At 42.9% G+C, this 12,869-nt stretch overlaps 1 protein-coding gene across 1 annotated transcript in view; it reads left to right on the forward strand.

Annotated features, from left to right (window-relative positions):
• LOC139545033 (protein Niban 2-like) overlaps positions 1–7,584 on the forward strand; it is a 35,832-nt gene extending 28,248 nt beyond the window's left edge. Inside the window, exon 14 of the mRNA XM_071352383.1 lies at positions 6,348–7,584. Within this exon, the coding sequence (XP_071208484.1) occupies positions 6,348–7,447 (1,100 nt within the window). The 3' untranslated portion in view covers positions 7,448–7,584. The remainder of the gene's footprint in view (positions 1–6,347) is intronic.
• The last annotated feature ends 5,285 nt before the right edge of the window (positions 7,585–12,869 follow it).

Genomic DNA, 12,869 nt, shown 5'->3' on the forward strand with positions numbered 1-12,869 from the left:
AAAATGTATTTGTGGAATTTCTTTCCGCAATGCGTTTGAGCCAATCAGTTGTGTTGTGACATGGTAGGGGTGGGGATACAGAAGATTTGGTAAAAGACCAAGTCCATATTATGGCAAGAGCAGCTCAAATAAGCAAAGATAAATGAAGTCCATCATTACTTTAACCCATTTAATCCCACATTTTTTCCAGACATGAAAATATCCAAATCATGTGTCATTAGTAACCTTATTTCATGGAAAATTAGGTGAAAAAGTGTTGGGATAGTGACCGGTGGGATAATGTGATGTATATTGAATTAACATATTTCTCCTATGCAGTCATCCAAATGTTTATATATTCCAGCCCAGTTATTAACACATGTAAAACTCTGTCACTGGTAGTCCCAAGCTTTGCCACTATAATGCCCCATCACATTCTTGTGTAACTTTTTTACATATCAAAAACCCTTATGCAACACCGATACGAATACTGAGAGCAAAGACAAAAAAAAACAACCAACATATTTCAACATTGTTACTTTATTGTAACATAGATTGTAACATTGTTACTTTAGTGCAACATGTATTGGATCATTAATATTGTAACTTTATTGTAACATTTGAACTTGTACTTTAGTGCAATATTCATTGTAACATTGTCATTGTGACATTTTAGTGCAACAGTGAATCAATTTACCTTTTTCCCCCAAAACATTGCAGTCATTTTGATTTGTCTTTTTCGTCAACTTTTTTCTTCCTAGAGTCTGCTGTACTGCTTCTCTTCACCCTTCGACTTTTCTATGTTTTCTTTTATTGGCTTGTCCAACCCTTATCTCCTTTTCTACTGTCCATGGTATTTCTTGAAGCACTCAATGTGCAGTGGCGCTTTGCATTTCTCACATGCATAGGTAGTGCGTTTGTCACAATGACGACATCTCTGGAACCGGTGCATCGTGTTGATTGGCCAGTGAGAAGCTTTGTCATGTCTTGCCTGATCTTCAACAGTAGTAGCCAGTAGAGATCTTTTTCTGTGGCTCAGTGGTTTCCTGCCAAACTTTTTCACAAGAGACTGTGCCACTATCCGTGAGAAGGTGAGCAGGTCGATGGTCCCTCCCATAACATCTCTGTAAAATAAATGTTTGTTTGAGTGCACTGTTGAGAGACCATGCAAAGATGGGCCACCACCACTTCTTAGACCTGATGGAGAAATGGTATTTTGAAACCTGTAGGTCGTGAAGGTCAACACCTCCCCTGTGCTCATTGTATCAGTTAATGTATTTTGGTTGTGGGACTTTGTCAAGAGATGTCGCGACGTGCCTTTGAAAGAGGTCTCATTGTATTTCTCCTCCGTTTGTTGCCACTGTGACAATGTTATTGTCTTTCCAACGGACCAGCAACTTGCCTCCTTGGGTCAGAACCTCAGAGGTTCCCCAGGGTAACTTCATGAAGTCCTTCTGTGGCTTGAATGGGACATCAGATGATTTTGCCTCATCGTTCCAGAGCTCCCATATCCTCTTATTGTCATTTCATCGAGGAGTGCCTAGCGAAGTGAAGATGTTGTCATGAAGGAACATGCAACCTTGAGGCACCTGAGATTGCTCTGCAAGACCGAGAACGACACTGGGTCCTCCACCCAACCCAGTCTCAGGGAGGAGAGTGTGGGATCCACCATATGGCTCCATGTGATACATGTAACCACTGTATGAGGCAAGGCTCCATAGCTTGTAACCAAAACGGATTGGTTTACCTCTTATTAATTGCTTACATCCATGTCGGCCATAGTATCGGATCATGCTTTCATCCACTGACAGCCATTCCTGAAATGGCATGACTTTGTATGACTGATTGAGCTCTGAGAAGGTGAACCTTAAAAAAATGGGTCGTCAGTGATCTTTGTGTTGTCAACCACATGAACGAAGGCCATTATTTAATCAAAGCAATTTCTCCGCATTGCATCTGAAATGCTCTCATTGTGTACATCACTGTCAAGTGACCAGTACATGTGACTTCTTGGAACAGAGCTGTACCCAGATGTGATAAGGATCCCATAGTCACTGGCTTTATCAATAAGTGCATCGAGGACGTACATACCAGAAGCCATGGATTACAGGCAACATTCGCACTGAGCTAAAGGGTAGAGCTGCCGCTAGTCTAGTCCCTGTGCCCAAGAACACAAAGGCAACCTGCCTAAACGACTACAGACCCGTAGCACTCACGTCCGTAGCCATGAAGTGCTTTGAAAGGTTGGTAATGGCTCACATCAACACCATTATCCCAGAAACCTGGGATAATGCTTAACTTCTCCTCTACAGTAAAATAATGTCTCTGTATTTCTGTGTCCATATGACTCATTCTGTTGGACCAAACCTCAAATGCAGGTAGGGAGTTGAAACCACTTGTCAGAGAGGAAGAAGTGATCTCTCAACTTTGTTGCTGTGAGTGACAGGGAGAAGGGCTTGGGGGGGGTGTGTGTGTGTGAACAGAGAAGAGGCGATGCAAGAGGTTTCACTCTAGCCAAAATGTCTAAAATATGCCCTATGGGCTTATTTTGGACCTAAGCTTGTCGCCCGCCTTTGAGACTACTCCCATTGTTAGGGTGAGACATGATCATATCGTCATTATATTTAGATCTCTGTTGTAAATAGGAAGGTGCACAGAAGGAGTGAAGGAGATGAGACCAAAAAGACAGCATGAGAACAAGCGAACATAATCACTCGGAAAAACTGAAAATACAAAAGTGATTCTTGCAACACAGGCATTTGGAATATTGCACAAAAACAAATGTGAATGAATCAAATTAATTTGATATCCCGTGATGTGCTCGATAGAGAAATGGTTGGATGAAGCAGAGGCTAGGCTACAAGACTGCTTTGCTAGTAAGGACTGAAATATGACTTCGCCAATAACATTGACAAGTTTACGACCTTCGTCACCGGCTTCAGAAGAAAGTGCATCGACAACGTTTAAAGTTTGCTGCTTTCCCAAACAAAAGCCCTGGATGAACACTTAGATACGCGCCAAGCTAATGGACAGAGCCACCACATATGGGGCTTTAGCAGCTAACCCTGAGGCTAGGGTCATTGCTAGGACTGCGTACAAGCAGTTATGAATTATAAAAGAGAACCCAGCCCTGGACTGCCTAACGATGCCTCTACCAGACGAACTGAATGCTTTTTTTATGCAGAGCCTTGCAAGAGGGCCCCCACTGTCCTGGAGGACTGGATGATCTCGCTCTCTGATGTCGACATGAAATTATTATTATTATATATATTTTTTAAATGGATCAACAATCCTAAGGCTGTATTCCGGGGCGCGACCTCGGAGCATGCACAGACCAGCTAGCTGGTGTCTTCAGACATTTCAGCCTCTCCCTATCTAAAATGCCCTAATGTTTCATGCTGACTACCATCATTCCTGTTCCCAAAAACTCTAAGGCAACTGAGCCGACCCCATGTGGTGAGGTTACGCAACAACACAGGGAGCCACTCCGAAGTGACTGCGTTCACAATAAGCTTTCATCAGCTGGACTCCATTCCTGTTTTCCTACTGCAATGTTCTCATGAGATGCAAGAGGTTAAAGTTGCTGAATGTGGGACTTCAGGTCCTGTCTAGTTGAGTACTGACTGTTAGGTTTTTGCTTGGAGTAGAATTCATTTTCTACTTCTGTCTCCGTCCACGATAATCGAGAATTTCAATAAGCATTTCTCTACGGCTGGCCATGCTTTCCTCCTTGCTACCCCAACCCCGGCCAACCGCTCAGCACACCCCGCAGATACTTGCCCAAGCCTCCCCAGCTTCTCCTTCACCCAAATCCAGATAGCAGATGTTCTGAAAGAGCCGCAAAACCCGGACCTGTACAAATCAGTTGGGCTAGACAATCTGGACCCTCTTTCTAAAATTATCTGCCGCCATTGTTGCAACCCCTATTACTAGTCTGTTCAACCTCTTTCGTATCGTCCGAGATTCCTAAAGATTGGAAAGCTGACACGGTCATCCCCCTCTTCAAAGGGGGTGACACTCTAGACCCAAACTGTTATAGACCTAAATCCATCCTGCCCTGCCTTTCCAAAGTCTTCGAAAGCGCAGTTAAACAGATCACTGACCATTTCGAATCCCACTGTACCTTCTCCGCTGTGCAATCTGGTTTCCGAGCTGGTCACGGGTGAACCTCAGCCACGCTCAAGGTACTAAACGATATCATAACCGCCATTGATAAAAGACTACTGTGCAGCCGTCTTCATCGACCTGGTCAAGGCTTTCGACTCTGTCAATCACCGTATTCTTATTGGCAGACTCAACAGCCTTGGTTTCTCAAATGACTGCCTCGCCTGGTTCACCAACTACTTCTCCGAGTTCAGTGTGTCAAATCGGAGGGCCTGTTGTCCGGACCTCTGGCAGTCTCTTTGGGGGTACCACAGGGTTCAATTCTCGGGCCGACTCTTTTCTGTGTATATATCAATGTCGCTTTTGATGCGGGTGATTCCTTGATCCACCTCTACGCAGATGACACCATTCTATATACCTCTGGCCCTTTGGACACTTAACAAACCTCAACGAGCTTCAATGCCATACAACACTCGTTCCGTGGCCTCCAACTGCTCTTAAACGCCAGTAAAACTAAACGCATGCTCTTCAACCGATCGCTGCCCGCACCCGCCTGCCCGACTAGCATCACTACTCTGGACAGTTTTGACTTAAAATATGTGAACAACTACAAATACCTAGGTGTCTGGCTAGACTGTAAACTCTCCTTCCAGACTCATATTAAGCATCTCCAATCCAAAATTAAATCTAGAATCAGCTACCTATTTCGCAACAAAGCCTCCTTCACTCACGCCGCCAAACATACCCTCGTAAAACTGACTATCCTACTGATCCTCGACTTCGGCGACGTCATTTACAAAATAGCCTCCAACACTCTACTCAGCAAACTGGATGCAGTCTATCACAGTGCCATCTGTTTTGTCACCAAAGCCCCATATACTACCCACCACTGCGACCTCTATGCTCTTGTCGGCTGGCCCTCGCTACATATTCGTCGCCAGACCCACTGGCTCCAGGTCATCTAAGTCTTTGCTAGGTAAAGCTCCGCCTTCTCAGCTCACTGGTCACCCTAACACCCACCCGTAGCACGAGCTCCAGCAGGTATATCTCACTGGTCATCCCCAAAGCCAACACCTCCTTTGGCTGCCTTTCCTTCCAGTTCTCTGCTGCCAATGACTGGAATGAATTGCAAAAATCGCTTTAGTTGGAGACTTAAATCTCCCTCACTAACTTTAAGCATCAGCTATCTGAGCAGCTTACCGATCGCTACAGCTGTACACAGCCCATCTGTAAATAGCCCATCCAACCTCCTACCTCATTCCATATTGTTTTTATTTACTTGTTTTGCTCTTTTGCACACCAGTATTTCTACTTGCACATCATCATCTGCACATCTATCACTCCAGTGTTAATTTGCTAAATTGTATTTACTTCGCTACTATGGCTTATTTGTCTTACCTCCTTACTCCATTTGCACACATTGTATATAGATTTTTCTATTGTGTTATTGACTGTACTTTTGTTGTACAGTCAATGTGTAGCTCTTGTTTATTGTCGCACTGCTTTTCTTATCTTGGCCAGGTCGCAGTTGTATGAGAACTTGTTCTCAACTGGCCTATCTGGTTAAATAAAGGTGAAATAAAAAATACAAATAAAACGTCCTGTCTCACACTATTCATAAAGGCAACTGGTTCACTTCCTTGTAACCCACCTCAGCGAGTTAGGGTTCAACGTATAAATCAGAAAAAGAGCACAGAATAGAATACGTAGCTAGATTCTCTCTTCCTGCTACCGAATAACCGACATGTTCATAACCAGTGGCTATGGATGAAATGGATAAAAGTATTTGTACAAAACATACAAAAATTTACATTTTGAAACACAAAATTTGACTAAATGTGTGAACATTTTAAAAATGTATGCTTATTTGGGGGAATTTAAACGGTTTACTTGTATTGCAAAAGGTTAATAAAATAAAAACGGTATGGGGTTCTTGTTAACGGACAAACGGCTCCTGACGAGAGGGGGGGAGTTGTGTACCTCCAAGTTGATTTGCAAAGTTTTCATTGATTATTGGTGTTCTATTGGCTTAGTGATGGGAAGATTTGAATTTAACATCCCATAGTCGCGACTATACTATTTGAATGAGTTATGTATTCAGTGCATGGAATAGTACTCATGTGCTATAGCTAGGGCCCAGAGTTCTTCCTTACCAAGGTGACCTCAGTAGGGCAACTCCAGGCCGTGTTAAAAGCTTCTGCTGCTCCCGTGGTCTGTGTACAATGTCTTAATGTCTCTCTCTCTCTTCTTCCCTCTTACTGTAGCTGTCAAGGAGGCAGCAGTCCAGAGAAGACACAACCTTTACAGGGACAGCATAGTTCTGACCAGCAGTGATCCCAACCTCCACCTGCTGGGGGATAACCCTGCCATCGACTGGGCTGGGGAGTATGGGACAGGACAGGAAGAGGTGGACAGGGAGGAGACTGGGGACAGCACAGGAGGGGCGGCCCAGAGGAGGCGCAGGATGAAGCAGGTAGTCTCTATGATCCAGCTGGATGGCTCTCCCATCCTGGTCAATGAGTCCTATCTGGACATCCCCATGGTGGACAGCATCCCTGAGGAGGAGGGAGTGGACCAGAACACCGATGCCTCATCTCCAGAGAGTGTCCACCAGGAACCAGCCAAAGTTAATGGAACCAGTCTGAAAGGAAAGAGAAAGGCCCCTCCTCCTCCAGTCCAGCCAGAGAACATTCCATCCCCTGCCCTAACCAATGGCTCTGTCCTAGAAGGTGAGCCGGCGACAATCTTGAGTGAGGCCCCAGAGGTACAGACCAAAATCTCAGATGTACCCCAGGAAGCTGAGTGTGCGATGAAGTCCCCAGAGGCGAAGAGCTTTTTACACGACCCTGAGAGCACAGCGTCAGCCATCGAGAGTGCCATACGGGAGATTGAGAATGCAGTGCAGGGAGAGGACAGCGAGCTAGCTGTGGAGGTGGCTGTACTGGAGGCAGTGGCAGAAGTTTCACCCTCAAGCCAGAAGGATAGTGTACCCTTAAGCAAAGAGGAGGAATCTTTAAAACCAATTCATCAGGAGGCACTGGCACCAACAGCTTTTAGCCAAGAGGAAAGCACACCTTCCAGTTTAGAGGAGGTATCTTCCTCACACTCTACTCAGACTAGGGTAGCAGCAAAAGAGGAGATCCCCACACCAACAGCCCTGGAGACGGAGCCAGTCCCTGTCCCAGGACCAATGCCAGAGGAGGTAGAGACCACTTCAGTAGTCAGTTCAGAGTTGGAAAAGGCAACAGTGGATTTGGGCTCCCTGTCCCCGCCACATGACAACAGTGGCTTCCAGTCTCTCACCAGTGAGGCGGTGAAGAAGGTGGATGATGCTGCCCCAGTACAGAGGGGCCAGAGGCAGTAGAGGTGGTCCCTGAGGCAGGGGGTGATGGCGTGACTGTGGCCCAGTAGGGAACAGCAGCACAGAACAATGACTCTGAGACCGGAAAGGAGAAGGACTCCGGGAAGGCAGAGAGTCAGTGAGGAATTAGTCCTCGTTTAGGCTGTATGCTGGCATTGATTTAAATGTGTTTTTTTTTTTGAAGACAGGCATATTATACTACATAAACCTAATCTCACAAAAGCATAGACAATTTAATACATGGAAAATGGTTTGTATACAGTAGTTTTTCCATTAGATCAACTGATTGGTTTACACCTTCAAGATAATTCTAATAAGTTCTAAACTTTTTTATTTTTTGTACACATATTATCCACCAATACTAAATCAGTCTGTACCTTAGGTGGGGCTCAAGTACAACTTCAATGTCTCAATATTGTTTTTGTGTTTCTATATTTTGACAGACATTCCAACTGATAAAGCATGTGCATTCCATTCAACCCACATTCCAATTGATAACATGTACATTGTAGCCCGAGTGCCAGATCTGTTTGTGCGCTCATGTCAACTTATTGTCACTCATTGTCATGCCAAACATGGCTTGATAATGAATGGAACTGACAAGCGCACAAACAGATTTGGGACCAGGCTATGTGTGTATTGCATTACATCCACACAAGGGGAACTCATTCCATGATGCTTTTTTGGTATATATTCACTGTGTAGTGAATGATGAGGACGATTGAAGGACCCAGTTGTCCTCGTCATGGTGTTCTGTAAATATGAAATTGCACAATTCAGGTGCTGTTCTTGGTTGGGTATACAGAATCTTAGACACCTTCCTAATATTGAGTTGCACCCCCTTTCCCCTCAGAACCGCCTCAATTTGTCAGGGCAGGGACTCTACAAGGTGTCATGCGTTCCACAGGGATGCTGGCCCATGTTGACTCCAATGCTTCCCACAGTTGTCAAGTTGTTTTGATTCTTTGTGGGTGGTGGACCATTCTTGATACACACAGGAAACTGTTGAGCGTGGAAACACCCAGCAGCGTTACAGTTCTTGACACAAACCGTTGCGCCTGGCACCTACTACCACTTCCGGTTCCAAGACACTTAAATCTTGTCTTGCTCATTCACCCTCTGAATGGCACACATCCACAATCTGTCTCAAGGCTTAAACATCATTCTTTAACATGTCTCCTCCCCTTCAGCTATACTGATTTGAAGAGGATTTAACAAGTGACATCAATAATTGATCATAGCTTTCACCTGGATTTACCTGGTCAGTCTCATGGTCCTTAATGTTTTGTACACCGTGTATAATCAGTGGCATCATTGATTTGTTTAAAGTTTGCTTAGTTAACCCTCTGATCTGCACTACTGCTCAACCAGTTGGCTTAACCCTGAATCTACATGCTGTCAAGTGTGCGGCTTACCCACGGTGTTAAATTGTATTTGGATTGGACCACGGCAAGGTGTGCAAAGCTAGAGCTAGCCATAGTGAAATAAAAATCAGAGTATTTATTCCGTAGATTCAACGACCAATATGTCCTTGTTATCTTATTGGTGTTTGTATGTCCCACATCTTTCATACAGTTGCTCTCTGAAGTTTCCTGTCAGTTTAATCTGTTTTATTATCAGAGGATTTCAAATACTGTTGTAATCGTGCATCAGTCTGCAATAATCTTCTGGGGTATTTGATGGGAAGGTGCCTGGGAATCAAGCAATCCTGTAGTAATCGTGCCTTATGGAATACTGGAAAACATTGCGTTCAAAGTACTTTTTTAAAATGTTCTATTTCAAATTGAAATGACAATCTGTCGAACATAATGATGTGCACAACTGTTCTGTTATATCATGGCAAAATATGACATCAAATGAGTAATGCTATTTATATGTTGTCCTTAATATTTGACCATTTATTATTGATATGACTGGGAATACCTCAGTTCTGACATTGAATGGCTCCTAACAGAAAAAGCCTCTGTACATGCAGTATTAAATACATTGTTGGCCCTTTTCACCACCATAGTCATTCTTTTTACAAAGACTATAGTACAAAATACATATCTTCAGTGATATACATGGTTTCCCCCCCATTTTGTTGTCTTCTATTTATTATGTATTCCACACTGCCTTATGTCCCTGTCCCCAACCCATCCCTTTTGATGAGCATACTTTTAGATTTGTTTTACTCAATGTCATACAACAGACTGTTATTGATCCATAAATAATTATTGATTTAAGTATGTTGGTCTGTTATGGTTTTCCATTGGAACACAGGTTTGTTAAAGGGGACAATCTGGGATTTGAAAAACAACAGTGGGCTTCCTGACACTATTGTTGGTAAACAGATGAGGGATGGAGAAATGTTACCACTCAAATTCCAAAATGGATGTGCCAATCGCAGATTGCCCTCTTTTGAAATGGTTGTTGGGTTCACGTGGAGCAGTATTTAAGCTTGCATTCACATTGACTGTCATAATTCCAAATGTATTTTACTCCATTGTTTGTAAGCAATGCAATTGTAAACATGGTTAAGTATAAATAAAAACAAATCAATATGGTTAAAATGTATCATTGAAGGTCATTCCTTGTGTCCATAGCCCTGTCTATGAATGTGAGATTGGTTCCATTTCTCCAGCCCCATCCCTGTGCATCTGTTCAAAACAGTGGTGGGGTGCCTGCTTTGTTGTTTGAACTGCAGATTGCCTGGTTTGTGTTTCTCATAGATTGGTTCATGCATATCTGGTGAACTGTCTGAAGGGAGACTTCAGAAGAGGGCAATGTAGTAGCCATAGATTAATTGTCTGTTTTAGGAAATGCCAACTGTAGAGACTACAGGTCTACTACGAAGGTATAGTATGTATAACCCACATTAAATAGCGATCTTCCACGAACCAAATGAAAGATCCCTCTAAAAATGTTAGATAATATTTCAAGAGACCTTTGTTCAATGTTTTGGATCTCCTATTTTAGCCTTTTATGTAACCTTGGTGTCACGTCATATGCACTTGATGTATGAATCATCAATGTGCACTAAGAGATTATTTTCATCCTTGGAAAAAATAGCAAAGTGCTATTTATGAACACAATTTCTCTCAGAACTGGGGGAAGGCACTAGAACTGGGTTCCCCAATTGGTGGCCTGTGGGTTAAAAAAAATATTGTTAGACGTAAAAACACCAGCAAATTAGCTCTAACGGAGTGTAATTTTGGAAATCTGTTAAAGTATTCCCACGCATAGTACAGCGACATGTGATCATATACAAATCAGTGGCAGTCAGTGACATTTAAAATGAGGGAGGGTGATTTTTATTAATTTTCATAAGCATGGCCTTATTTCTATTACAGCATATTGGATGACTGTCATTCATATTTCATTCACCCAGCTCAAATGTAACGTTGGTGGGTTCAGGCTACTACATGATACTAACATTTTCCCTATACCCATGATGACATTGCTACAACCTAGCCTATGAATTAAAGTACAACGTAGGTGCAAAGGTCAAGAGAAATGTTTGTAATCAAGGTGACCGACGGTGACACATTCAGTACCGCCTTGCACACTCTTGCCTGCATCTAGCTGATCTAGGATGAAATCATTAGTCCAACAGTTGCAAACGAGAGTTTCTGTTGAACAAATTCAGGTATCTTTGTTCCATTTGCTTCCGTTTTAAGAAACATTTTCAACCGAATCGACGGAATGAATACAGCCCTAATCGCATGCAAACACAGATCAATTTCATAGCAGCCACATTCAAACAGCATGAACATTTTGCATGAACACATTGCTGATCTTATCTACATGCTCTCCTCTCACCTTTTTCCTTCACTTATGGACTTCGGTGCACAACACAGCTGTCTGACCAGGTGAAAAAACCTTTCCAAACCATATAACCGCTACCCTCAGCCTGCATTGTCACCATATTAGCTAACGACCTTATTAACGTCATACTCAACATGTCTACCATTTTATTTATTTAACCTTTTATCAGGGAGTCATACTGAGATGAAGGCCCTAAATTACATAAAATATAAAAACAAAATGCAAGCAGAAAGAAAGAAACAATATCGTAAAAAACAAACATCAGTAATAAGGTCCTCAATCAGCTAGAACTAACGCCTTCGTAAACCCGCTACAATCATGCAATACAGTTTCAGTTGGTGGCAATAAATTAAAACCAAAAGATTACCTTGACTTGGAAGAGTTCCAGTGTTGGATAGCCACAGCCAGCTAGCTAACATAGCATCCCTCTGTTATACCCAGCTAGCTAACATAGCATCCCTCTGTTATAGCCAGCTAGCTAACATAGCATCCCTCTGTTATAGCCAGCTAGCTAACATAGCATCCCTCTGTTATAGCCAGCTAGCTAACATAGCATCCCTCTGTTATAGCCAGCTAGCTAACATAGCATCCCTCTGTTATAGCCAGCTAGCTAACATAGCATCCCTCTGTTTTGAGCCGGGTGTTTGAAAAGTGATACAAATACAACTAAGTATAGTGCTCTCTCGCTTCATTGTTAAAGTAATGAATTTGTTCAAAACGGTCTTTCCCTACATTTTATCCACTGCAGTCCTAGCTAGCTGTAGCTTATGTTTTCAGTACTAGATTCATTCACTGATCCTTTGATTGGGTGGATAACATGTAAGTTCATGCTGCAAGAGCTCTGACAGGTTGGAGGACATCCTCTGGAAGTTAGCATTTATGTGTAAGTCTATAGAATGGGGTGAGAACCATGAGCCTCCTAGGTTTTGTATTGAAGTCATTGAACCCAGAGGAGGACGGAAACTAGCTGTCCTCCGGCTACCACATGACGCTACCCTACAGAGTGCTGTTGAGGCTATTGTAGACCTTCATTGCAAAACAGTGTTTTAAACAATTATTTGATGACGTGAATATATTTAGTATAGTTTAATCTAAAAATTATAACAAATGTTTCACTGTATTTATGAAATTCACGGAGGATAGTCTTCGACTTCCTCTTGAGGTTTGAAATTATTGTTTTAGTGTCTGCTTCTTGCGGTCAATTTGCAGTTTACAAACTATTTGTAATTATGTTCAGGCCCCCTGACCATCCGCTCAATTAAAAATTGTCCTGGGGCTAAATGTTCATGATCCCTGCACTAGAAGCACTAGTCTAGTGTCTTATGAAAATGCATCTTTTTCTCTTCTGTACTGTCTATTATATTGACTAGATAGCCAAGTGACTGCTCACAATGGAAATACATGTCCTCAAAGATGAAACGCAGGCGGTAGGAGGCGAGATCAGATGGGACCGTCGTAGCCAAGGAGAGGGCGAGGAGATACGCCATAGAGATAGAGGACTCATCTTTGTATCTGTGACATTATAGCGTCTGTGACCACATGGGCAGCACCATTGAGGCTATCTCCATTTTAATGTAGTCAGTTGTATTTGTCTTCATTGGCTGATTGCGCCCAACTC

The sequence above is a fragment of the Salvelinus alpinus genome, chromosome 19 (genome assembly GCF_045679555.1).
Source record: "Salvelinus alpinus chromosome 19, SLU_Salpinus.1, whole genome shotgun sequence".
NCBI classification, from domain to species: domain Eukaryota; kingdom Metazoa; phylum Chordata; class Actinopteri; order Salmoniformes; family Salmonidae; genus Salvelinus; species Salvelinus alpinus.